General features: G+C 36.0%; 1 protein-coding gene across 1 annotated transcript; it reads left to right on the forward strand.

The window, feature by feature from the left end:
* Positions 1-17853: 17853 nt before the first annotated feature.
* On the forward strand, positions 17854-23270 carry tmsb2 (thymosin beta 2). The gene is made up of 3 exons (XM_022684313.2): positions 17854-17979; positions 19097-19201; positions 22922-23270. The coding sequence occupies exons 2-3, from the start codon at positions 19102-19104 to the stop codon at positions 22957-22959; spliced, it is 138 nt and encodes a 45-aa protein (XP_022540034.1). The 5' UTR covers positions 17854-17979; positions 19097-19101; the 3' UTR covers positions 22960-23270.
* The last annotated feature ends 3344 nt before the right edge of the window (positions 23271-26614 follow it).

Below are 26614 nucleotides of genomic sequence, written 5' to 3' on the forward strand. Positions count from 1 at the left end.
GGTTTTCTGGTCATTTTTTTATTATTACACATTTCTTTGGTGTGTTTAGACACCTCAAATAGCTTCGGACACCTACTGTAAAGTACGATATTTTTCATACTATACGGTGCACTTCGTCAATCGCCTTATAATCCAGTGTGCCTTACGTATGAATTCAATCAGTCAGGTATTAAGGAGGAGTAAAGCAACTCTACTGAAGTACAGAGTTATACAGGAGTTTCAGATTAGTTCTCCAGCAGTATTAGCATCAGCTGCTAACTACGCTAAGTGCTAGCTCTTTCGTCTTTCAGAGGTGAGTATTATTGACTTGTAGCCTGCTGCTAATGCCGGCTAGCACTACAGGAGCACCATTACCATTACCTGCTAACCGCTAAAGTGCTAGCTCTTTTGCCGTTCAGAGGTGAGTACATTGAACTGTAGACTGCACGATTACCATGTTAAAACAAGCTACGTGGGACGAACCGCTAGTTATAATTGCCCTGGCTTACCAGAACACTCAGGGTTCCTCGGTGTAGCACTGTCGGGCGGCATTAGCCGCTAACTGTGGCTAGCGCTAGACTTAGTGGAAATCTGCAAACCTAAGTTTACTGTTAATAAAAAACGGAAGCGCTTTACTCAACCAAATAAACAGTTTTCCAGAGATAATTAAGATTCACAGTTTTGTCTACTTAACCTAACCACTCAGTGATGAGACCTGCTGAGTTAAAAGGAAAACATGGAGGCACCCCTGTTCCTTACTAGTATCCCATATTGCGTTTTATAATCAGTGAATGGAAATAGACCAGAAAATAGACCTTCATTGATGGTAGGCCTTATAGTGTGATACAGAAAATACAGTAAGCCTCATTTATACAGCTCTAGAAATGTCCCTGGCACCAGCAAACACCATGAAGATTCTAGGAAGCCTGGCCTGTGCAGAACACACACATGCATTGTTCATTGTTCCTTGTTTTGAACAAAATTCAAAGCAGTGAATAGTGAATTTCGCAGCGGCCTTTCATCACAGTGTATTTCAAAAGCTTGGGTCGCGCTGTGCCAGACAGTACTGTAGATAGCCAGCTACCCAAGAGCAGCGTTCAGAGTGGACAACACTCACAGTGCATCTGCTCTCAACAGTACACCAATAATACATTTAACACAGCAAACACAGCTATCTGCTCAACACAACAACCATCTGTAATATCCGCACAATGATGATCAGTCCATTTCTGAAAAATCCCATAAGTGGCATCTATTTATGTGTGTGTGTTTTTGTAGCGTAGCACATTATGTGTTATTTATTCAGGGTCTGTATGATCTTTGATTATCTAGGACATCCTTCTGAGAGCAATTCTGTGCTTCTACAGCCTCTTTATGAGGTGTCAACTCAAGAAAGGCACAAAAAGGAAGGATTTCAAGAGCTTATCTGCAGATACAGATGCAAGAAAAAGTATGTAAACCAAATGGGATTAATTTTTGGTTAAATTAATCATTAAATGTGTTCTGATCTTCATCTAAGTCACAACAAAACTATCTTTCTCTGTGGTGTCCTCCCATGAACTCCATTCTTGTTTAATGTTTTCCTTATTGTAGATTTGTCAACAAAAATGTTAGCATGTGCCAGAGATTTATGTAAGTCTTTAGCTGACACTCTAGGATTCTTCCTCACCTCATTGATCATTCTGTGCTGTGCTCTTGCAGTCATCTTTACAGGCTTTTAGAGATACTTTTTTAACCCTTTCCATCTTCTGAGAGCTCTTTTGTGTGAGACATGATTCACACAAGCAATGCTTCTTAATAACAGCTGATTGGCTGATTCCTGGCTCTATTGTTGTGACTTAGATGAAGATCAGAACACATTTAATGACCAATTTATGCAGAAATCCAACTAATCCCAAAGAGTTCACATACTTTTTCTTGCTAATCAGAATATAATCTAAAGTTACACCTATTATATCATACATATCATAGTGTCTTTTTTATTATGTAGCTATTTTACCTTAAAATAGCAGCTTTCACCCTTTTTTTGAGAGGGAAGAGAACTTCGATAACTCTGGGATGGAGTTTGGGAAGCTTTTGCCAGTAGTAAGAAGCCAGTCTCTACTCTCAGAGGGGAGAGATGATGGAGTTAATGGGAGGAGATGGGGGAGGTGTAGGGTTATAGGATGAAAAAAAGTGTTCCTCCTCCCAAAACTTTGTTTTTTCATAACAACACATCTGGTTCACAAGATAAGAGCTGCAGAATATATGATTTCACAATGAAACTAAGCTTAAACTGCATGAATTTAATGATACTATATATGTAAAATGCTGTAAAAAAGATTACAGATTTATTTTGTTTTGGATTTTTCAACAAACAGACCTGCAGAATCAAAAAGTCATTTAAATATACCCTGTCTGACGACATGAAGTAGGATAAAAGCAACTTATTATGACCCGATTTGAAGAAATTCAAGAACAGATGAGAAAAATGGAGAAAGTCTGAAAAAGTTTACAAAGTAATTTCTAAATCTTTAAAGAACATCAGAGAGAGCTACAGTGGCCACGCCTTAATGATCTCATTCCCACGCCTTAATAATCTCATTCCTATGCCATAGGATCTTGTTTCTACGCCTTAATAAGGCACACATTTTTTTTACATGATGTCACCTTAGGGGCTTTGACATTTTGACTGTTTTTGCAGCATAACATCAAAAAGACACAAAACATCACAAGAAAGAAATATAAATCTCAGTCTTGGGGGAAACTATAATAACTTTTTTTTATTTATGCTTCTATTGTAATGTAGATAGATGATTTCACTGATGTTCATGCAAGCAAACACAGACTACCTACCTTTATTATAAAAGAGACTTCAAAAGAATGAGGCAAAAGTTCAAAGTGAAACAGTGAAATGCTGCAAATGAAACTGTGGATCCTTTATCATTGCCTTTGTGAGTGTGTGTGTGTGTGTGTGTGTGTGTGTGTGTGTGTGTGTGAGCTTGTGTGTGTGTGTGTGTTGCAGCAAAGCTCAGTGACGTGAGGAACATTGCTCCATCCTGACAATTCGCTCCAGTGAGCCCAGCGGTGAGATGTCATGTGAACCCAACTCCAAGGAGCAGAAAATGGAGAGAAAGAGAAAGAGAGAGAGAGACGAGGGAAGAGAAAGGGATTTGCTCACTGATGTGTGAGATGTCTATAATCTCTTAAATGACGGCAGGCTTTTATTGTTTCTGAAGCTCGTGAGTAAATACAGAGGCCCTTTTTCCATTTCCACCATGAGATTGACTGCTTCTCGCCAGGGTGGTCCTAAACAATGTCTGAACCTGAACAGCTGAACCGAACAGTCTATCCAGACACAACACACCCCACACAAAGGACAAGGTCACCTTGCAGCTTCTTTATGTTTCACTGAAGTTCTCATGTACCTGTTCTGCAGGATATAGAAATATACAGGGGATGGACAATGAAACTATAAATAATAAACTGAAATTATTTATTCTCGCCACAGACAGTTCTGGTGGAAACAGGAGAGTTGAGGTGCACATTGAATTCTGCGTGATTTGATCAGCTGTGGTTTTATGTTTTTTGGATACAATCCGGGTTAGCACCCGAACATCCCTTTCAGACAGCTTCCTCTTACAGTGTCCACAGTTAATCCTGTTGGATGTGGTTGGTCCTTCTTGGTGGTATGCTGACTACCCTGGATAACGTGGCTCTTGATGCATCACAAAGACTTGCTGTCTTGGTCACAGATGCTCCAGCAAGACGTGCACCAACAATTTGTCCTCTTTTGAACTCTGGTATGTCACCCATAATGTTGTGTGCATTGCAGTATTTTGAGCAGAACTGTGCTCTTACCCTGCTAATTGAACCTTCACACTCTTCACGCTCTTACTGGTGCAATAGTGTGCAATTAATGAAGATTGGCCACCAGGCTGCTCCAATTTAGCCATGAAACCTCCCACACTAAAATGACAGGTGTTTCAGTTTCATTGTCCAACCCCTGTAAAATAAAAAGTCAAAGTCAAAGTAAATGAATGCATATGTGCACTTATTTGACAAAAAAAATAACTCACCAAGAAGTTGGTGAAGCTGGAAAAAAATGAAGATTTATATGTGCAAATGTAATGATGATATACAGCTTTGGAAACAATTAAGAGACCACTTAAGTTTCTGAATCAGTTTCTCTGATTTTGCTATTTATAGGTATATATTTGAGTAAAATGAAAATTGTTGTTTTATTCTATAAACTACAGACAGCATTTCTCCCAAATTCCTAAAAAAAAAAGATGCAGAGCTTTCAGACCTCAAATAATGCAAAGAAAACAAGTTCAAATTCATTCACTCAAGTTTTAAGTGGTCAGAAATCAATATTTGGGGGAATAACCCTGGTTTTTAATCACAGTTTTCATGCATCTTGGCATCATGTTCTCCTCCACCAGTCTTACACACTGCTTTTGGATAACTTTATGCTTCTTTACTCCTGGTGCAAAAATTCAAGCAGTTCAGTTTGGTGTTTTGATGGTTTGTGATCATCCATCTTCCTCTTGATTATATTCCAGAGGTTTTCAATTTGATAAAATCAAAGGAACTCATCATTTTAAGTGGTATCTTATTTTTTTCCAAAGCTGTATACATTTAGAAGCAAAAAAATAGCACAACTCAGGTCTTCCTGTCTGATATTCCCTATACAGACAAATTGGACACGAGCGTAGGTGTGGTGCTGTGGGTCACAGAAACACACAAAAAGGTTTAGCATACAAATTTGGCTTCTAAGCTTCTAATCATCCCCATAAGTAGAGAGAGCCTCAGAAAGCAACCGTGAGTAATGCTTCAGCCAGACATCAGGTAATAAATGGAGCGCTGGGGTCTGCCAGCTCCGTACTGCATCCATCTGAATGAGCTCATCAGTGAGTGCTACCCACTGCTCATTAGTATTAATGACGCAGTTTGGAATTCAGCAGACATGGATAATATACAGCTAGAATGGCTCGGAAATATCACAGCGGAATGTTTAGTCGTGAATTTCAAGCAATGCGTGACATTTTCATGCACTGGCTCACTGCTCTTCATATCAGACCGAGAAATAACATCCATCCATCCATACATCCATTTATTCATCCTCCCATCTTTACATCTGTACGATCTGCCTTAACAACACTGTAAAACATCCCATTCCATTCCAAATCATTTTCATTTTACATTGATGGTAAAAAAAAAAAAATCTGTATCATCAAAAACTGAATTCCCTTTAAAAGGGGTACATTATGAACATCTCACTTTTTTTCAGAGCTAGTCTAGATACTGTTGGGTACCTGGAGTGTTTACCAACCAACATATTAGTCATATACACTTTAATGTAGCCTAAACAATCCTTTAATATATAAAAAAATACACACATCCATGTATATGCCTCAAACAATAAAAATAGTAGATTTCGAATTAAATTGTAATGCAATTGAACAAGCAATCTTTGTATTTATGACAGTGGTGTAAAAGTGGTTACCATTCATTACCTGTAGGGGGAGCTCAAACCCAAAATAGAGACAAGATACCAGAGCGGATTCCATGGAAATTCAAGGATTTAAGGACATTTTGTTGTCACTTTACATCACATAAAAATTGAGCAATTTTAAAATAGATAAATATAAGACAAAATAGGTAAGAATAAAAACACACAAAATAAAATAGATAAGATAATATACACAGAACAAAATAAAGGAGTAGGGAAGTATCAGCAACATGAAGTCCAAAGTGCAAACTACTATAGCAGCAGTAACAGTACATGCGTGTAGTATCATCCCTTTGTATACCATATTTTTTGCACTGTAAAACGCACTTAAAATTCTTAAATTTTCCACAAATTTTGGAAAATTTTCCAAAATGTTCAGAATTTTCCAAAAATCATCAGTGGGCCTAATGTATGAACTTTACCAGTCAGGTTGTAAATAGCAGTAAAGCCACTCTGCTGAAGCACAGCATTATACAGGAGTTTTTGTGAAGTTTCTCCAGAAGTGTTAGCATTAGCCACTAACCGCGCTAAGCACTAGGTATTTTCCCGTTCAGTAGTGAGTATTATCGGCCTGTAGCTTGCTACTAACCCCGGCTAGCACTGCTGGAGCAGCATTAGCATCACCCACTAGCTAATATTGCCCTGGTTTAAAAGAGCACTCAGGGTTCCTCAGTGTAGCGTTGTCAGGCGACATTACAGTCAAATGAATAAAAAATAGGGTATAAACTATGCTAAATCTAAGTGGCAAAAATGGTGTCGCAAATAAACTTTGCCTATTAACCCACACTATATTGCCCAAAGTATCCTGCGCTGGTCTGCACTGCTGTGTTTGGTGATGTGAGGCTTGGAAGATGGATGATCACAAGCCATCAAACCAAACTGAACTGCTTGAATTTTTGCACCAGGAGTAAAGCAGCATAAAGTTATCCAAAAGCAGTGTGTGAGACTGGTGGAGGAGAACATGCCAAGATGACCTGGAAAACCTCTTAAAACTTGAATATGAACTTGTTTTCTTTGCATTGTTTGAGGTTTGAAAGCTCTGCATCTTTTTTGTGTTATTTTAACCATTTCTAATTTTCTGCTAATACATGCTCTAAAATGACAATATTTTTATTAGGAATTTGGGAGAAATGTTGTCTGTAGTTTATAGAATAAAACAACAATGTTAATTTTACTCAAACAAAAACCTATAGATAGCAAAATTAGAGAAACTGAATCAAAAACAGAAAAGTGCTATTTTTTTTAGAGCTGTATATGTTCTAGATGTTTAAATCTGAGTTTTAACATGTTATAGTATTTTCAATTGAGTTCTAATTACTACTAGAACTAGAAAGGGCAGAAACAGTCAGTTTCCCAGGCAAAAATTAGGCTTAGGTTTGGAATATATAGGATTTTAAGTGGAGATTTTGTATTGAAAGGAGAATATAGTGTATAACTAGGCTCAATCTCTGTCCTGACAACTGACAGTCAAAATGTGCAAAGTGTCAAACTGTACGGATACTTATAAAACCTAATCTTAACCCATGTAAATGCAATTTAAAACAAGTGTACCAATATTTTTTACTGTATGCATTAATTCCAGATTTCGGTATGAGCAAAATCAAGCCACAAAAACAGACCTCTACTGCCATCAGTTGTTCACACAGTGCTACTACACCATCATTTTAGTGTAATGTATTGTTCCAGCCACATCCTCACTTCATTATTACAGACTGATCTAAATGAGAAGAGCTGAAGGATGAGGGTGGACAGCAGGCTCTATAAGGGGGAAGTGGACAGCCCCGGCCTTTTCATCAGGTGAACCTGATTGTCCGACTGACCTTATCAGGACCGTTCTGACCCAACACTTCCTCAGCATAGCATTTACAGCACAAAGGTTAATGGCAGGAGTCTGTAGTCCGAGTGAAGGTCATGAAGAAGGTTGTGAGAGCTTCCTGCTCACTCCTGCTGAGGAGCTTCACACTGACAGCACTGATGGGAGTCAGTCTGAGTGGGTCTCAGTTAGAGCTCGCTATTTAAACAACGTGAACTTTTAGGATTTAATAGGTCTCTTAGCTCAAACATGTGCATTGAAGTTGTACTCCGTACTGAAAATGTTAGTTGCTTAGTTTGCTACACAGATAGATGGATGGACGGATGGACGAACAGACGGACGGATGGATGCTTTATTGATCCTTAAGGAAATTTAGCTGCCAGTAGCAGCATATTAACTATAGATGGTACTGTCCACTATAGATAGATACATACTAGTGCATCTCAAAAAATTAGAATATCATTGAAAAGTTACTAGATTTCAGTAATTTAGTTCAACATATGAAACTCATATTATATACAGAGGCGGTCTTGGCATAGAGGCATTGCTAGGCAACTACCTTGGGCCCCTCCCACTGCAGCCCACTGTAGGGGCCCTTGACTAGCTGCAAACTTCCCATAGGCCTACAGCTGGTAATTGGGGCCCTTTGGACAGTATTTCACAGATAATTTACAGTGCATTCATAAATGGTGATTCTTGTATGTTTAAAATGGAAACAAAGACAACACAATAAATTACAAAGAAATACAGATTCCGTCCACACCCCCTCTCTTTCCCGTTAAAATGGAATATTCCATCCATGCAGGTGAACCGCGAACGCGCTGCTTGTGAAAGACGGAATTAAGGTGAAATTAAGTGTACAAGTGGGTCGTGAGTGAAGCCATGAAGCGCCACTACCCAAGTGGCACTACAAAAAGAAAAAAGAAGAAAGAGGCGAAACTAAAAACAGATGCTCTTCCAAAACTGATAAGCTTTTTTAGTGTGTCAGCACCACCGGACCCGAACGTTTTGGTGGAGGAGGAGGACGAGGAGGTGCTGTACTAAGGTTGTGTAGGTAGGGTAAATTCTATTATTTTTAGAAAAATAACAAACGAAAATAAACCCAAAATGTTGACAAAAATAATCTAACGAATTCCAAAACATAGAAACGAAAAACGTTAAAATGGTATTGATATAATATAATATAATATAACAGCTTGAAAACTTAGTTTAGTTAAATAAATTAAGATGAGTGAGGACATGTAATCAAAGTTAATCAAATATTGTCAAATATAAAGGATAGGTTGAGGTTTTGGGGAGCGGTTTCAATTATTTGAAACTGAAACTAACTGAAACTGATATTATTCTGCACTATTAGATAGTTTTTTATTGTGTTTTAAATGAGTTTTTATTTTATATTAATTATTTTTTATTCATTTTAAATATTTTTAGTATTTTATTGATCAAACACCCTTACACAAACTCTGCCTCCTCTCATATTTTAACTGTACATTTTGATGTGATTGATAATTATTCTTTATCATTAAGTTCAGTTACAATTCTAGATAAAAATTACTGATTGACTCACATTAATGCTCTCAGTCACACTGCTTTACTTTTTTTTGGCATTCCGATGTATATTTTATTTAAATATATGTTTATTGATTGCACATATAAAAAGTACAATTAGCATTGAAAGCTTCAATTTTCTTTTTTTAACTATTTTTTTATAAATATTTTCCATTTTGACATATATGGTGTTATATCTGAAACTTATTTCTCGCTTATTAATATTGATGGGTCCCCTAGCTAAATTCGCCTTGAGCCCCCAAATTGCTAAGTCCGCCACTGAATATATATATATATATATATATATATGTATCACACACAGAGTGATCTATTTTAAGCGTTTATTTATGTTATTGTTGATTATTATGGCTTACAGCCGATGAAAAATCCAAAATTCAGAATGGGCAGTGTGCCAAATCCTGCTGGAAAATGAAATCTGCATCTCCATAAAAGCTGTCAGCAGAGGGAAGCATGAAGTGCTGTAATATTGTGTGGGAAAACAAAACTGCACTGACTTTAGACTTGATAATAAAACACAGTGGATCAACACCAGCAGATGACATGTCTCTCCAAACCATCACTGATTGGTGGAAACTTCACACTAGACCTCGAGCAGTTTGGACTGTGTGTCTCTCCACTCTTCCTCCAGACTCTGCTCCCTTGATTTACAAATTAAATGTAAAATTTACTGATGATCAGTGATGGTTTGAAGAGACATGTCATCTGCTGGTGTTGGTGTATAACCTGAGTAAATACACAAAGCAGTTTTTTTTATGTATAGGGGGAATAGGCAATCCAACTAATCTGGTACTATGTGAAATCAACTGTAATTAAACACATTTTTGGGGGAAATCTGAGTTCAATTTCATGAATCACAACCAGGCCTGATTACTCCCAGACCTGCAGAATCAGAAAATCACTTAAATAGAAGCTGTCTGACAAAATGAAGCAGCTAAAAGACCCCAAAAAGCAGCACTTTATTATACCTCCATCTTAAGAAATTCAAGAACAAATGAGAGAACATTCTCAGCAAGCTCAAAGTAGCTCCACACTTCATTGATATTGTCTCGTTTTAAATGTCACAATTCTAAGGGCTTTGAAAGTGCACAGATAGTTTATTAAAAACACTGTTTATACACACAGTACCTTCAGCTAACTCCAGTAATCTACTTGTTTAAATGTCAGGGCCCTTCAAACTCTACCAATAATTATCTTTGCCTTGTCAAGAGTTAATTACTTGAATTTCTTGTCTCTTAATGTGTTTGAGAGCATCAGTTGTGAAGTTGTGAAGAGTTAGAGTGGGTATACAGTGAATAGTGAATATTTGAGAAATGTTCTAATCCAGATTATGAGAAACAAGAACTACTCAACTAAATAAAGAAAAATGACTAAGAAAATCAAAGAAAGTCTGAAACATTTCAAGAACTTTAAAATCATTACCAAGTGCTGTCGCTAAAAAAAAGACCATCAAAAACATTATGATGAAACTGGCTCTCATCAGAGTTACCAGCCTCAGAAACTACAACTCCACAGCAAAATCTGGACTACTTTTCCCTTTTAATATTACAACGTTATTCTTGTAATATTACAACTTATAGTCAGTTCCAGCCTGTATATGTACAAATTATTTTTTCTTTTTAAAATTAGTGGCTGCAACCTACATGCAGTGTGCACAAAACACTTTTTTTCGAGGGTCATCTGGTTCATCTTTATTAAACCAGTTCTGCTGTATTCTTTAATATGTAAAAATCAAATCCTCAGGGTGGCCGAGCTTCCAGCTGAAGTGGGTCAGTGTAGCAACAACTTCGCAGCCAAAAGCTTTATATCAGTGCCATAAATGAAGTGTCCAGATGGATTTGCACTGCTCAGCACTGCCTGCGTGCTCCGGATTCCACATTTGCAGAGTTAGCACTTTCCTCGCCCGTCAGCTTCCCCTCAGTTTACTGTAGCATTTACTCTACCGCCACTGCCTTCAGTACAGCTGCTGTTAATGTTAGCTGGCTTCCTTTAAATAGATCAGTCTGACAACATGCTTACATGCATTCTAAAGAAAAAAGAAGAGAAAAGTCTAGAAACGCATGCAAAAAAAATATTTTAACGACTGATTAATTCTTAAATTGTCCAAATAATATCTACGTACTAATTTTTAGTAACATCATGGTACCACTTTAAACTAAGATTACCCGTACAAAGCGTTTATAAATGGTTTATAAATTAGATTATTTATTAATATTGATTATGTTGTAATGCCTTAGAATCGATTGGTAAGCAATTACAACACATCAGTTGAAAAGGCAACAGTGATCCGTTGTTTGCCTAGTAATTTAGTTCAATGTAGTCACGTAATTTATAGTAAATAATTAAACATACTTACACCTAAAATAAAATTACATGTTTAATGCTGATTGATGGAAAACACAAAGTAAGACCAGTATCTATAAAGATCTGAGGTTTGACAGCATAAATGAGTGTGGAATTAATATTTAAGAATTTTCAACTTACTGTTGCAATTCCTATTCATGTGTTATATAATTATTACCTGCTTAATAAAGGGTTTTAAAGTATTTGCAGCCTAATTAATAACTATTAGTAAACTCCTTTATAAACCATTCATAGACCTTTATAAAAGGTAGTCTTATTTTAAAGGTAGTCTAATTTTAGTTTTAGTATTCCATACCAGGTTATTCCATCAATGGAGCTGGATCATGGTGCTGGAATTGTGAAAGAGTGATTCAGGGAGCATGAGATCATCATTTTCACACATGGATTGAGAGAGAGTTCATTGAGAATCTTTGGGATGTGCTGGATGGAGAAGAGCTGCTTTGTGCAGTGGTCAGACTCTACCATCATCAATGCTGCTGCAAGATCTTGGTGAAAAATTAATGAATGCAACACTGGATTAAAATAAATCTTGTGAGAGTGCAGAAGCTTATTGAAACAATGCCACAGTGACTGTGTGCCGCCTTCATAGATAAAGACGGTTTAACCAAATATTAGAGTGTGTGACCTTTTTTTTTGGTTAGGTAGTGTACATACTGCTATCCCATTACTTTTGGAATGTCAGTGCATGTAGCCATCCTTTGATTATCAGTCATATTAAGGTCAACAAAAAAGAATTCAGAGCAACACAATGATTTCTCTTAAATTGACAGTACCAGTCAAAAGTTTGGACACACCTTCTCATTCAGTGTTTTCTTTTTTCTTTACTTAATTTATACATTTTCTACATTATAGATTTATATCAAAGACATGAAAACAGTTAAGGGACACATATGGAATTCTATAGTAAACAGTAAAAAAAAAAAAAAAAAAAAAAGTGTTATCCCTCCACTATAATCTCCTGATCTAAACCTGATGAACTGAGATGGTGATTTGAGGTGATTTAATTGGGATGAGCTGAAGCTTCACAGCGTGAAGGAAAAGCAGCAGCTATTGTTCAACACCTCCAGGAACTCCTTCCTTCAAGACGCTGAGAAAGCTATTCCAGGTGACTCTCCCTCATGAAGACACTGAGATTAAAATACAGAGTGTGCAGATCAGTCCTCAAAGATAAACTTGATACTTAGAAGAATCTATAGTATAAAACGGATTCTGGTTTATTTAATAAATAATTCAATATGTGTTCCTGTATAGCTTTAATATAGTCTTCAATTTTACGTTTATAATGTAAAAAGAAAAAATCATACAAATAATCATATGTCCATCATGTTGGTCAGGTAACAGAACACTACATACACTGTCTATTTCCCCTCATTCATCCTGCTACACTATAAATCTACCACTAGAGGACGACACAGATTTCTAGTTTTGGTACAGTTTTGGTAGAGAATCTCTGGAGAGGAGAATTCCCACTTAAGAATCTCTTTCTATTGTGTTTAAACACTAGAGGGTGCTCACGAGTGAGTGCAAAATGAATGGTTTCATATGGAGCAACTGATTATAATATATATACATATATATAAAAAAAGCGATATATATATATAATGAAAGCCGATATATATATAATGAAAGCGATATATATATAATGAAAGCGATATATATATATATATATATATATTATATATATCGCTTTCATTATATATATATCGCTTTCATTATATATATATCGGCTTTCATTATATATATATATCGGCTTTCATTATATATATATCGGCTTTCATTATATATATATCGCTTTCATTATATATATATCGGCTTTCATTATATATATATCGGCTTTCATTATATATATATCGCTTTCATTATATATATATCGGCTTTCATTATATATATATCAGAGTTCATTATATATATATCGACTTTCATTATATATATATCAGCTTTTATTATATATTTCCTGTTTGGCTTGCCATAGTATATATATGTATACATATATATATATATATAATATTATATTATATTATAGTTTATAAATGTTTGATCTTTTTATACTGTTCTTATTTCCTCAAAACAGAATAATATCAAATGTATACATATTTTTTTAAAGCTTTTAAACTCCACTTATAGACATTAAAATGCCCACCATGCACCAGCATTTCCCTTCTTGCAAATAAATCATCATGTGCCCTATAGATCAAGAAAATGTAATATTACGTTATGTCTTGACAAGTGCACATCTATGGGCATCATTCTGCCCCTCCAATAGAAAATGGGTGCAGTTATCAAGTGGCTTCTATGGCACAACTATCACACAGTGTCCCAATGGCGCTGATTCCTGTAGAGTAAATGTGGAGGGATGTGATTCTGTATAGAGTTAAGGTTTTCCTACAGGTGAGAAAATGTGAAAAAAAAAGTGGATTACCTCAGCAGTGGGTTAAATGTGGTGTGGTGCCATAGAGGTGACTCACAATACAAAGTAAACTGTTGTCAGTGACGGTACAAAGCACAAAGTTTAGAGCCCAGACCCACTCATGAGTATTGATATAAAATTCATGTTTCTTATTTCTTACTGTGAAAAATATAAATATTATAAGGCTACAATTCTGATGTAATACAAATGACAAATTTCTAACCTGCATTTTAACATTTAGTTCTAAAAATGGTGTCAGAACTAGTTATATGGAATGCAAAATGTTTAATTAATGCATATGCATTGTTCAAATGGTTGTTAAAATTGTTACAAAGCTAAACATATACATGTAAATTTTAAGTCAATTGTGACAGACCCAACCCTTACCTAAAATTATGCTTTTATTTTTTTCCCCTTTTCTTCATTTTTGCTGATTCATAAATATTATCTGATTTGCAAAACAAGACAAATATATGATCTGAACTATAATAAGAGAAAATGTCAAGCTGCATGAAAACTGTGATTAAAAACCAGGGTTATTCCACCAAATATTGATTTCTGAACTCTTAAAACTTTATGAATATGAACTTGTTTTCTTTGCATTATTTGAGGTCTGAAAACATATTTTTTGTTATTTCAGCCATTTCTCATTTTCTGCAAATAAATGCTCTAAATGACAATATTTTTATTTGAAATTTGGTAGAAATGTCTTTAGTTTATAGATTAGTGATCCTTTGCACCGCTAATAAATAATATAAATACTTTAGGGGGAAAAAATCAAAAATTGGGGAGGAATAAAAAGGATTTCATTTGGTCGAAAATGAGATTCTCCGGAGAGAGTGAAACCGGAGTCTTCCTTAAATATGCCTGATTATGACCTCAAGACTGTGTGCCTTGAGTAGTTCTACCTCCTTACTTTACATCTCTGTGTTACACAGGTGAATTTGGGCATTAGGAATTTTAATTCTTTCCTTTGTAAGCTGTTCTTAATATTGTGTCTAAATTTAATGTTCAATGAGTATATATTTTTACATTAAAGTTGCTGTGCTTTGAAATACAGTATGTTTCATGTCTGGCCATGTATTCCACTTCACTCATCTTTATAAATGAATAAATAAATAAATAAATAAATATTACTGTATTGGAGTTTATTTTTCTGTCCTCTAATCTGGCAAGGCAATGTGTTGCTAACAATCCTACCCAAACTGCACCAGAGGCTTTAACCAAATCATATCTATTAAACTACAGTGCTCAAAGTTTAAAAAGTCACTAGTACAAACACAGCAGTAACACAAAACACTAAACACTAAGTGCTTTCAAACTAAAATCTTAATTTTGCTCTCACATTTATCTCTCTTTTTCTTTTTAGCTCGTCCAAAAATGATCTAATCTGTAACTGAAAAATATAATCCGGTTTCCTGACTGGCCTGAGTGTGATCACCGAGCTGAAGAACTCTGAGCGCACATGTATTTATAAGAAATGATGTCACAACCCGGTTGACATCATCATCCACTCTCACCCTGTGGACTAAGACTAAGAGTACCGTTTATACAGACTGTGAGTCTATTAATGCTTATCTGATTAGTAAGATCTCTTTAGAAGAGCATACAATGTGATGCATAATCAGAAATTAAAAATAGGGTTCACTCATATTTCTACCATTCATGGTTTACTCTGGGAAGATAGGGCACAAATATAAAGCTGTACTGACATATTTATTTACAGTGATATATCTACTTACACTATATACAGCTCTGAAAAAAAAAATAAGAGAGCACTTCAGTTTCTGAATCAGTTTCTCTGATTTAGCTATTTATAGGTTTATGTTTGAGTAAAATGAACATTGTTGTTTTATTCTATAAACTACGTACTACAACATTTCTCCCAAATTCCCCCCAAAAAATCGTAATTTAGAGCATTTATTTGCAGAAAATTAGAAATGGCTAAATTACAAAAAAGATGCAGAGCTTTCAGACCTCAAATAATGCAAAGAAAACAAGTTCATATTCATAAAGTTTTAAGAGTTCAGAAATCAATATTTGGTGGAATAAACTTTGTTTTTAATCACAGTTTTCATGCATCTTGGCATCATGTTTTCCTCCACCAGTCTTACACACTGCTTTTGGATAACTTTATGCTGCTTTACTCCTGGTGTAAAAATTCAAGCAGTTCAGTTTGGTGGTTTGATGGTTTGTGATCATCCATCTTCCTCTTGATTATATTCCAGAGGTTTTCAATTTGATAAAATCAAAGAAACTCATCATTTTTAAGTTTCACTTTATTTTTTTCCCCCAGAGCTGTATACACATACTTATATATTAGCTCTTTCATTAAATACCTATAAATACATTATAGCTTCCTTTTGTGAGAAAACTTTTCTAGTGTAAGTGTCTGTATGAATGAAGAAATAAAGCAAATTTTAGCTTTTAATGTAAAATGTCTACAATTTAAAGAAAAAAAATGGGGTTAATTGCTGAAAGAGCTGTTAATCTTTTGCAACGTACCATTATGTTTATTTAAATTATTTATATTTTGGGTATTTATTTGTATTTTTATTGTATTTACTTTGTCTTTTATTGTTTCTGTTTTTATTGTAATGCATTGTCAATACTGTTGTCATTACAGTCATCTAGAACCAATAAAACTACTTCAAATTGCTGATATATGAATGTATCTATCCACATGCAGTCATTGCATGCATTTTATAATTAGCAGTGACTCAGGTTCTCAGGCTTTCGCATAATTACCATACACTCACAATACACTCAGCCTAGAGCTATAGCCCCTCCCCCAACCAATCAGCTGCCAGACACACATACACACAGTAAGTTTAGTATGTGCTCTCACACAAACCCTGTGTTGCACTGCTGTTACATAACACTCCTTCCCTGCCCGCAGCTGTGCCCCCTCACCCCCTGCCCAAAATCCCCCCAAATCACATGCCAACACACACCCACATCAATTCAAATATTCATCATAAATCTGCAAAATCTGAATTAATATATTATTATACAATAACAGACAGAGTGATGCTCCCCCCTTGTCCTGCTGATCCCCTCCCTGCCTGGCATCTCCAGTCTATTCCCCAGTTCACAAGGGGAACCTCAATAACCCTCTTCTTCCATTTCTCTCTTATTTTTGTCTCTCTCTTTGATTTTTGATTTATTTACTAGATCTTCCACTTTTTCTCTCTATTTCTCTCTCATTCATTCTATATTCCCTTCTCATTATCTCCCATTTATTCTCTCTCTCTCTCTCTCTCTCTCTCTCTCTCTCTCTCTCTCTCTCTATCTCTGTCTATATATATATATATATATATATATATATATATATATATATATATATATATATATATATATATATATATATATACATACATACACATACATACACATACACACCCCTCACATTCCTTCACCATCTCTCTCTTTCTACCTCACTTAATTTTTTCTCCCTCATTCCTTCACTCTCTGTCTCTATTTCTCTCCCTCTCTCTTCTATCTTTCTCTCTATTTCACTCTCTCTTGTTCCTTCTCCCTCATTTCTTTACTGCCTCTATCTCCCCCCTCTATCTCTCTATTTCTCCCTCATCCCTTTTCTCTCCTTATACCTCTCTCCCTCTCTCTTCTTCACTCCCTCTTTCTCTCTCTCCCCCCCTCTCCTATCTCTCTGTAATTCATTCTCGATATCTCTCACTTTCTCTCTCTCTCTCTCTCTCTCTCTCCCTCCTCTATCTCCCTATCTCTCTCTCTTTCTCTCTATTTCTCTCTCGCTCTTTTCCTTCTCTCTCATTCCTTTACTAACTCTCTCTCCCTCTATCTCACCCCTCTATCTCTCTATTCCTCCCTCATCCCTTCTCTCTCCTTATACCTCTCTCTCTCTCTCTCTTCTTCACTCCCTCTTTCTCTCTCTCCCCTCTATCCTTTCTGTCTGTTATTCCTTCTTAATATCTCTCTTTTTTCTTTCTATTTCTCTGTCTTGTTCCTTCTCACTTTCATTCCTTCACTGCCTCTTTCTCCCTCTATCTCTCCCTATATACCTCTCTCTCTACCACTCACCATTACTCCTTCATTTTCTCCCTCTCTCATTCCTTCACTATCTCTCTGTCTCTCTCTCTATTTCTCTCCCTCTATCCTCTCTCTATTTAATTCCTTCACTACCTCTGTCTCTCCCCCCCCCCCCCCTCCCTCTCGCTCTCTCTCTCTCTCTTTCTCTCTCTCTCATAAATCCACGCCCTGGTTCAGACGCAGAGGCGCAGACGCCGGCAGTCACTCCAGACGGCCACATCCTCCCTCTCTCTCTCCCTCTCTCTCTTTCTCTCCTGATAAATAACCAGCTGCTTTGTGAATCAGACGGTAGGAAATCTTTAACAGCTTTACGGTTGGTTGGCTTGTGAAAGCGTGTAAGCTTGCATGGCGAGAGCTGCCACTGTTTTTTTATGGCGTTTATCTGGTGCAGGGGAATGTATGTACATTACTGTTAGCTGGGTGGGTGAGTGGCTGGGTGGGTGGATGCCATGGAGATGCTGAAGACGAGTATAGATAGAGGATGCTGAGAAAAGGATGCTGCTGATACTGATGGTCCACAGATGCAGTCAGACAATCAGGCAGCCATTAAAACAATACAGCTATAAAGACAGGCTGGTATATTTCAGGCTTTCTCAGAGCACTGAGGCTATTCTGCACATGGCAGAGGAGGCAGAGGACAATCCCGGCAGCAACAGAGGAGGTGGGGAGAGGTGGAGATATGCTAGCAGAGATTGTGGACAATTGAGTGGCATGAATGAAGAAGCATTATGAGAACAAAGAGAGCTGGATACAGACGAATTAACACAAATGTTACCATATGAGAAGATGCAAAGATGTGAGATTTAAGAGCTTGTAATGGTTGAGGTGGGAGGTTTGGATTGGGTTGCCATGTATATGTGGGCGGATGGCTGTAGCACACGTGTGCTGTGAGATCACATACATCATATTACATACATGCAGAGAGACAGGAGAGGGAGACACACAGCTATGTTCAGCTTCCTGATGGTCAGCTGTGTTTAGGTTTATAATAAGGGACAGAAAAAATACAGTAAAATGCGTTTTTGAGTCTTTTTAAGTCATACATATCATGATTTATGTTATTAACCTAATGCACGTAATTTTAAAGCATTGACAATGAATAAAGAGACACAAAATCAGAAAGAAATGCCTTTTTTTTTTGTAAGTGGCATATTCTGATATACTGATCTACTGCTTGCTTATGATACATGCTTTAAATATGATATTAAAATAATGCATTTCATCTTAACAGTTTGACAATAATAGTCAGCACACTGACTGACATATCGCTTATTGAGTATTGGCGATTATTGGTATACTGATACACTGATAATCTGAGTATCCAATCCGTAATGCTTTAGGCAGACAAAGCAAGGTCACCGCTCTGCAGCTGTCAGTCAGTGTAATGTATCATCTCTCCCCACAGCAAAAATGTCCGACAAGCCCGACCTCACCGAGATCGCCAGGTTTGATAAAACCAAGCTGAAGAAAACCGAGACAAAGGAGAAGAACCCTCTGCCCACCAAAGAGAGTGAGTAGTGACCCCTGAAGCACTGAATGCAATGGACTCATTCTGGCGGTTTGGGGTGTGGTATGGAGTTCTGCTGAAGATTCCACAGTATATCTTGTCTGTCTGGACTGAGAAAGAAAGAAATGCCCATGCCCATATTTATTAATCAATTAAATTCAATTACATTCCAATCAATGAGCTTCATTGGCATGACCACATTTACATATAACCTAATATTATTAAATAATAACAATACAACACAATTAAATATACACTGCAAAAGACAAAATCTTAGCAAGTAAAATGATCCAATATTACGGCAGAAAATCTTATTTTTTTCTTCTCTGATAAGAATTCTAGCCTTTTTAGACTAAGCATTATATAAGTGTGGGATTATTTTGCTTGTTTTATGAATAATTCTCTTAAAATCATTCTCTCTTAGAACTTCCACCTTATTTTATTTTATATTTTTAATATTTCTCAAAATAAGTACTCAAAAAAAGTCATCAGTCAAGTTATTCTGCCTCCTGTCTCCAAATGTAAGCTAAAACAAAAAAACAGTAATTTTACCTTGATTTTATCTACAGTGTGTATAAAAAATGTAGGCACCCCTAAAAAAAATCATGATTTTCCTTTATAAATCCTCTAAACGCTCCCTATAGCTTCTAATGAGAGCCTGGCTTCTGGTTGAAGGTATTTTGGACCATCTCCAGTTCACTCAGGTTGATCCAAACAATCAATGCTTTAACCAATGAATTATCAGGGAAGCCCAAACCTTTTCTTACCACTGTAAGTCTTACTTCACTCATTATCAGGCTTTGCGATTGCTCATTTTAATAAATCCCTCTTGGTGGACTTATTTGCCTAATATAAGCATACAAATCTCAAATAAAAGATATTTTGTCTAGTTTTTACCAATAGATTTTGTGCAGGGTGTATATACTTGTAATTAAAAAGAAATTTGTAATGAAAAATTAAGATAATAAAAAGTAGCTAACAGCTGCTTCTCCATGTTTAGTTTTTAGTTTAGGGCAATAATATGAACAGTGAGTTTAGGGGTAAAATAACACAAATGACACAAATGACGAATACGAAAAAAAATGTAACTTTAAGTTAAGTACTATACATTGTATAAAGTTATGTTATTCCATTAATCAAGTCCTCTGAAACTACGATATTTTGAAAAATAAAGTGTAACTTTCTAAAATTCCTCCAAAAACAATCCACGTGTGTGGAGAACCAGTCAGTTGTGAGCATGGCAAGTAGCCATTTGTAATATCCATAGCGGTTCAGCACGAAACACTTGGCTCAGTTTTCTCAGCATGGTTTGTTAACCATATTTGGGGTTCACAAAACCATTTGTGGGAGGGTTTAACAACACAGGGATCTACTAAATGGCTAGCGGGCCTATGCTAATGCTGCAGAAGGCTAATAGTTGGTGCAATGGTTGCAATGTGGGATAAAGCCAGTAACCAGTGTGCTAGCGCTGCAATACTGCAACCACGATATCCATGTTTGATAACCATGCCCAGAATGTGAGACTGGACTCACATTATATTACAGGACGATCTGCATATTCTGGTCCTGATTTAGTAACACAGCAAATGGAAAAAGAATCTGCAATCCAGTCTAATAGGTCCGGAGTGGCATAGATATTGTAATAATTTGGCTATAGTGACCTCTAGTGGAATGTTTTAGACTAACATGGCTCTGCCGACTGGTAGAGACGGCACAATTAGGTTGAATTAATTTCAAAACCTTCTTTAATAAAATACAGTAACTAAAAATGTGACTTAAAAACACTTAAAATACTACTTTATAATAATATTATCTTTCTAACAAATGTATCACTCTGTATTCATTATCCAGTTAATGTAATAGCTTGGTCATGTGCAATCATTTTATTTCCATCTCTGTTCAGTTTCTTTCTTTTTCATCCAACAAACATCTCTCTCTCTCTTTCTCTCTCTTTCTCTCTCTGCATCTATAAGACGGAGCTCAGCATGCAGCTTTCCCTACCTTCTCTCCGCATAGTCTTATGTCAGCATATAGATGCCAGCTCAGCTCCACTTCAGTCACTTCAGTCAAAATCCTCCATCAGCATTCCTCCAGCACAGGCTGCGGCTAATCTGCAGGAAGGAAAAAAGTACAGGATGAATAATAATGATTTTTTTTTGTGTTTTTGTAAAATAATCACGTTCAGTAGAAAAACTGCACTCTCTACTTTTCTATGTGCAGCTTTTCGTTTCACCAAGCATAGCTGGTATATATTTACTATAAGCAATATGATTACTCGACCCCTGTAACACTCCTTAACATTTTTCTAACTTTTCTGCCTGATATTACACACCTATATGTATGAAAACATTACTTAAGGTTTCATTTGAATTAGAAATGTTACTGAAAACCATAATTGTAATTGTAATGAATAGAAATTGAAAGAAAATATGCAACAGTCAAAATATAATGAATAAAAATCATAAAGTTGGCACTGTCGCAAACTTTTTATTAACATTTTAAAATCGATATTTTTGTCACGGTTGTCTAGTTTTTTATGTCTATTGTCAAATATGCAGTATCTAGGGTCAATTCCTCTTACTGATCTGAACTTAAGTGAAATTATTAAGAGATTGAACAAACAGCTTCTCTAAGTGTCCTGTAGGAGACTCCCCAAAGCCCGCAATGTTTTCAGAATGTAAAAAATATATATTATTTTACAGCAGAAAAAAATGTAATCTGCATCACCTACTCTTGTGACTCCCAGCCTGTATATGGGCCAAGGCCTGTTAAGTAGTAATATAATAAACACTAATATTTACAATATTTGCTCACTGATTCCCAATAAATGTACATAATGGGAAACTATATTGTGTACATTTGTATTTTTTTGTATTTCTGTTTATTTAATTATAGTATACCGTACAAAAGTCCAAAGTTTAGACACCTTAAATTCAATGGTTTTTCATTATTTTTAAAAAACAGCATGTGCAATATGCATTGTAGATTAATACTCATAATAAGTCATACAAACTATGAAAGAAAACATATGGGATTATTTACTGAACAAAAATCAGTGTTAAACAAACCAGAATATGTTTTATATTTTACATTCTTTAAAAAGTAGCACCTCTTCTTTAGATCAGAGAATTTTGCACATCTTAGCTGGATTTTCTTCATTTAGCTTTATGAGGTAGAGTCACCTGGAATTCAGGCTTTCAGTTAACAGCTGTGCTGAACTCATCAAGAGTTAATACTTGAATTTCTCGTCTCTTAATGTGTTTGAGAGCATCAGTTCACAAGTAGTGAAGAGGTAGAGTTACAGGTTTACAGGTTATTATGAGAAGGAAAAACTACTCAACTAAGTAAAGAAAAAATACTTCAAGAAGAAATGAAGGTCAGTCAATCTGAAACATTTCAGGAACTTTTTAAAGTATCTTGAGTGCAGTCACTGTCAACACCATCATAAACACTATAATGATGAAATGGGCACTAATCAGGAGAGACCTACAAAAGGAAGAGCAAGAGTTACCTCTGTTGTACAGAATACGTTCATTAGGAGATACTAGCCTCAGAAACCACACAAGTTAACGGCTCCCCAGATAAGAGCACCTATGATTTCTTATGGTGTTCCTTCATAGTCTGTATAACTTTAATAATAAGCTTAAAAAATGAATAAAGGGTGGTCTTATCCTATCGTATGTCACTAACTTCCTCACACAGTCTTTCCCCGTTGTTTTTCAGCTATTGAGCAGGAGAGGAAAGGAGATGCCAGCCCCTGACCCGATGGAGAGAAGTGAAGCCAAGCACAACAGACGTTCCTCTGATGGCACTTTAAACCGACCCCTATCTACATTTCCTATTTCTGTTTAAAGGGTGCTACTGCCCCGAGTAAAGCATGGTTACTGAGGTGCTGGGAGTCACTGGGGCCTAAGACTGGGAGAACAAGTCATATGGGGTGGAATAAGGGAATAAGACAGGGTCCAATCCTGGATCTTTTACCAAATTCTGTTCAGTGCAATGGGGCATTTTCTTAATTTTTTAAAAATGTTTCTTCATGAAATAAAGACAAATGTGATCATGCACAGCTCTATATCTGACTCCTCCTCTTGAAAACTTAAAAAAAAACTTAATCAGCATATAAAGAAAATATAAAAATAACATAAAACAGGAACATGAAACATCCTGCATCCAACATATGGGGTTACACATAGGCGCCTTCACTAATAGTACTAATTTTTTAAAGAAAAACATACTTTAAGACATAATGGTCAGTCAAATCCGAAACATTTTAAGAATTTTGAAAGTATCCTCAAGCACAGTCGCAAAGACCATCAAAAATGTTATGAAGAAACTGGCTCTCATCAGGACTGCCGCATGGCTCTTATCAGAAGAGCAAGAGTTTCCTCTGTTGCACAGGATAAGTTCATCAGAGTTACCAGCCTCAATATTTTTGATTCTTCAAAGTAGCACCTCCTGCTAAGATGATCTCTGCATTTCTTTAGTCAGCTTTATGAGGTAGAGTCACCTGGAAAATTAGGCTTTCAGTTAACAGCTGTGCTGAACTCATCAAGAGTTAATTACTTGAATTTCTTGTCTCTTAAAGTGTTTGAGAGCATCAGTTGTAAAGTAGTGAAGAGGTAGAGTTACAGGTATACAGTGAATAGTGAATATTTGAGTAATGTTCTAATCCATATTATGGCAAGAACTACTCAACTAAGAACAGAAAAACATACTTAAAGAAATGATGGTCAGTCAAACCCGAAACATTTTAAAAACTTATAAGTATCCTCAAGTACAGTTGCAAAGACCATCAAAAACATTATGATGAAACTGGCACTCATCAGGACTGCCTCGTGGCTCTCATCAGAAGAGCAAGAGTTACCAGCCTTAAGAAACCACAAGTTAACAGATCCCCAGATTAGAGCAACTAAATGCTTTTTCACAGAGTATTTTGGTTTGTTTAACACTTTTTAGTTACTACATGATTCCTTATGTGTAACATAAGTAACATAATACAGGCACATGGAAAATCCTGCACCTAACAGCTAGAGTTACACATATACCTATATAACCTCTCCATCACAAATACACTAATCATCCACTACACCATGAGCTCTACACAGGGCTCATCAGGTTGACACCTTCCTTAATCAGTGTTTTGCTTAATTAGACCACAAAATCCTCCAGAAGCTAAGTAGTGAATTCTGGCGCCCCACACTCACTCCCCTACAAGTTCACCACATAAAACACTAAAAAATTTCACCCACAATCTTGACACAACTATTCCGACATTACACACTGAACAGTCCACAGGTGCATCTGAAAAAATTAGAATATCATTGAAAAGTGACTTTATTTCAGTAATTCATTTCAAAATCTGAAACTCATATATTATATAGATGTATTAAACACACAAGCGTTTATTTATTTTACTGTTAATGATTAAGGCTTACAGCCAATAAAAACCCAACAATCAGTATCTCAAAAAAATAGAATATTATATAAGACCAACTGGTACTTTTTGGCAGTGTGGGCAGTGTGCCAAGTCCTGCTGGAAAATGAAATCCGCATATCCATAAAAGTTGTCAACAGAGGGAAGCATGAAGTGCTCTAAGCAGATGAAATGGCTCAATCCTGTTCTTTAAATTTTAGAAGGATGGAAAATACTTAAGGTATTGTAATTTGATATTATACTAGGGTATATTTAAATATATATATATATATATATTTTTTTTTGAAAACATTAGTTATGATTCATTCTAATGTAATGTTTATAATTATTGCACATACAAAAGAGAGAAACAAAAATTTTAAAAACTCATTTTTATTTAAATCTTAAGAGAATACTGTAAAAAGAAGAGAAAGTGTATAAAAGAAATCAGTATATAAGTAATTGTAGATAAAGAAATAGCCAGTAGACGGCAGTAATGCAAAAACAAACAAAACTCAATAGTCTCCACAGTGAAATCTTGGTGTGTCTGAAATGTCTAAAATGCTGCCATGCTGAGACATGAAGGCACATAGTCATGCTTGAATAGAATTGAATAATCTATTAATAATAATCGATTAATAGGGCTAAAAATGCTAACTGCTAATGACAACACAGCTAAATGCTCATATATAGTAGTGAACTGTCCACACCATTGCAACATGATTTTTGAGTTGAATGGAGATCTTCATCATGATGCTGTCTTCTTAGACATTAAGACAGTTTAGGCAACAAGGCATCATCAAGTCAGCATCCTCTACTTTTAGACACATGCATAAATAGACATAAATAGACTCTGTCTGAAATGAACGAAATGCTGCCTACCCAAGTAGGATTCTGAGGCAAGAAGACAGCAGGTATAAATATAAGTTTAGTAATCTAGCCTTTATTTTGGCGCAGACTTTGCCAATGTCGGTCATATTTTGGACTTTGTGATCCAGTTACAGAGACCTTCATCACTACACTGCCTTTCACGAGAGACAATGAGAAGCATCAAGTTACATTACATTAAATTACATTACATTACATTACATTTGGCAGACGCTTTTGTCCAAAGCGACTTACAATAATGAAGTACAAAAAGTAATGAAAGTTAAAGGTAAAAAACATCTTTAGATAGGGCCTAAAGAAGGTCAAAGGGAAATAATGGGTTAGAGGAGTGAAGGAGGGGAAGAAGGAAATGAAGTTAGAAGTAGTTAGTTTGTCAGTTAGCTACTTTCAGTTTCAGACGAGGCCAAAAAATGACCAATGAGTCTAAAACTTAGGAAACACTATCTACTAAGACAGGATTCTGAGGCAGGAAGTCTTCAGCCATGTCTAAATCTAAGTTTAATGATCAAGACCATTTGGATATTTACAGTAGCTCATGATTAAAGGAGAAATGGACTTGGGTTGTAGTGAAACATGATAACGAGTACAAACTTTTGTTAAATATTCCATCTTCGGTCTCTCCCAGTATCGCAAAATACAGCACTTTTAGCCGATGCTCCCAACAGATTTACAATAGGGGAGAGCAGGGTAATGTGAGACATGGGTAATGTGAGACACCCCTTGTATCTTGGCAACTGAACACAATTGTGGTCATGTGACCATTATGTTGTCAAGTCCCTCCCATTTCCCACTACTAGGAAGAGGAAGTTGTTGCTGGTGCTGTAAAGGTTTGGGTTTTTTCACAAAAAGGTGTTTTCTGCATGTAAAAGTAAATTTTCTTGATTTGAACTTAATCAACTATTTTATCAAAGTAAATTGATTCAGGTATAAAAACTAATATCATACATGCTTATGAACTTTCAACATATCAAACCATGTGATTGATGGTAGTTGAAGATTAGCCTGATTTGCTAGAGATTATGTTTTTTCTAAAATGGTAGCTGTGGGGTAAAGTGAGACAAATGATGTGGGGTAAAGTGAAACACCGGCCCAGCCAATTGGACTGAGAAACATTG

Source organism: Astyanax mexicanus, chromosome 10 (genome assembly GCF_023375975.1).
Source record: "Astyanax mexicanus isolate ESR-SI-001 chromosome 10, AstMex3_surface, whole genome shotgun sequence".
Classification (NCBI taxonomy): Eukaryota; Metazoa; Chordata; class Actinopteri; order Characiformes; family Acestrorhamphidae; genus Astyanax; species Astyanax mexicanus.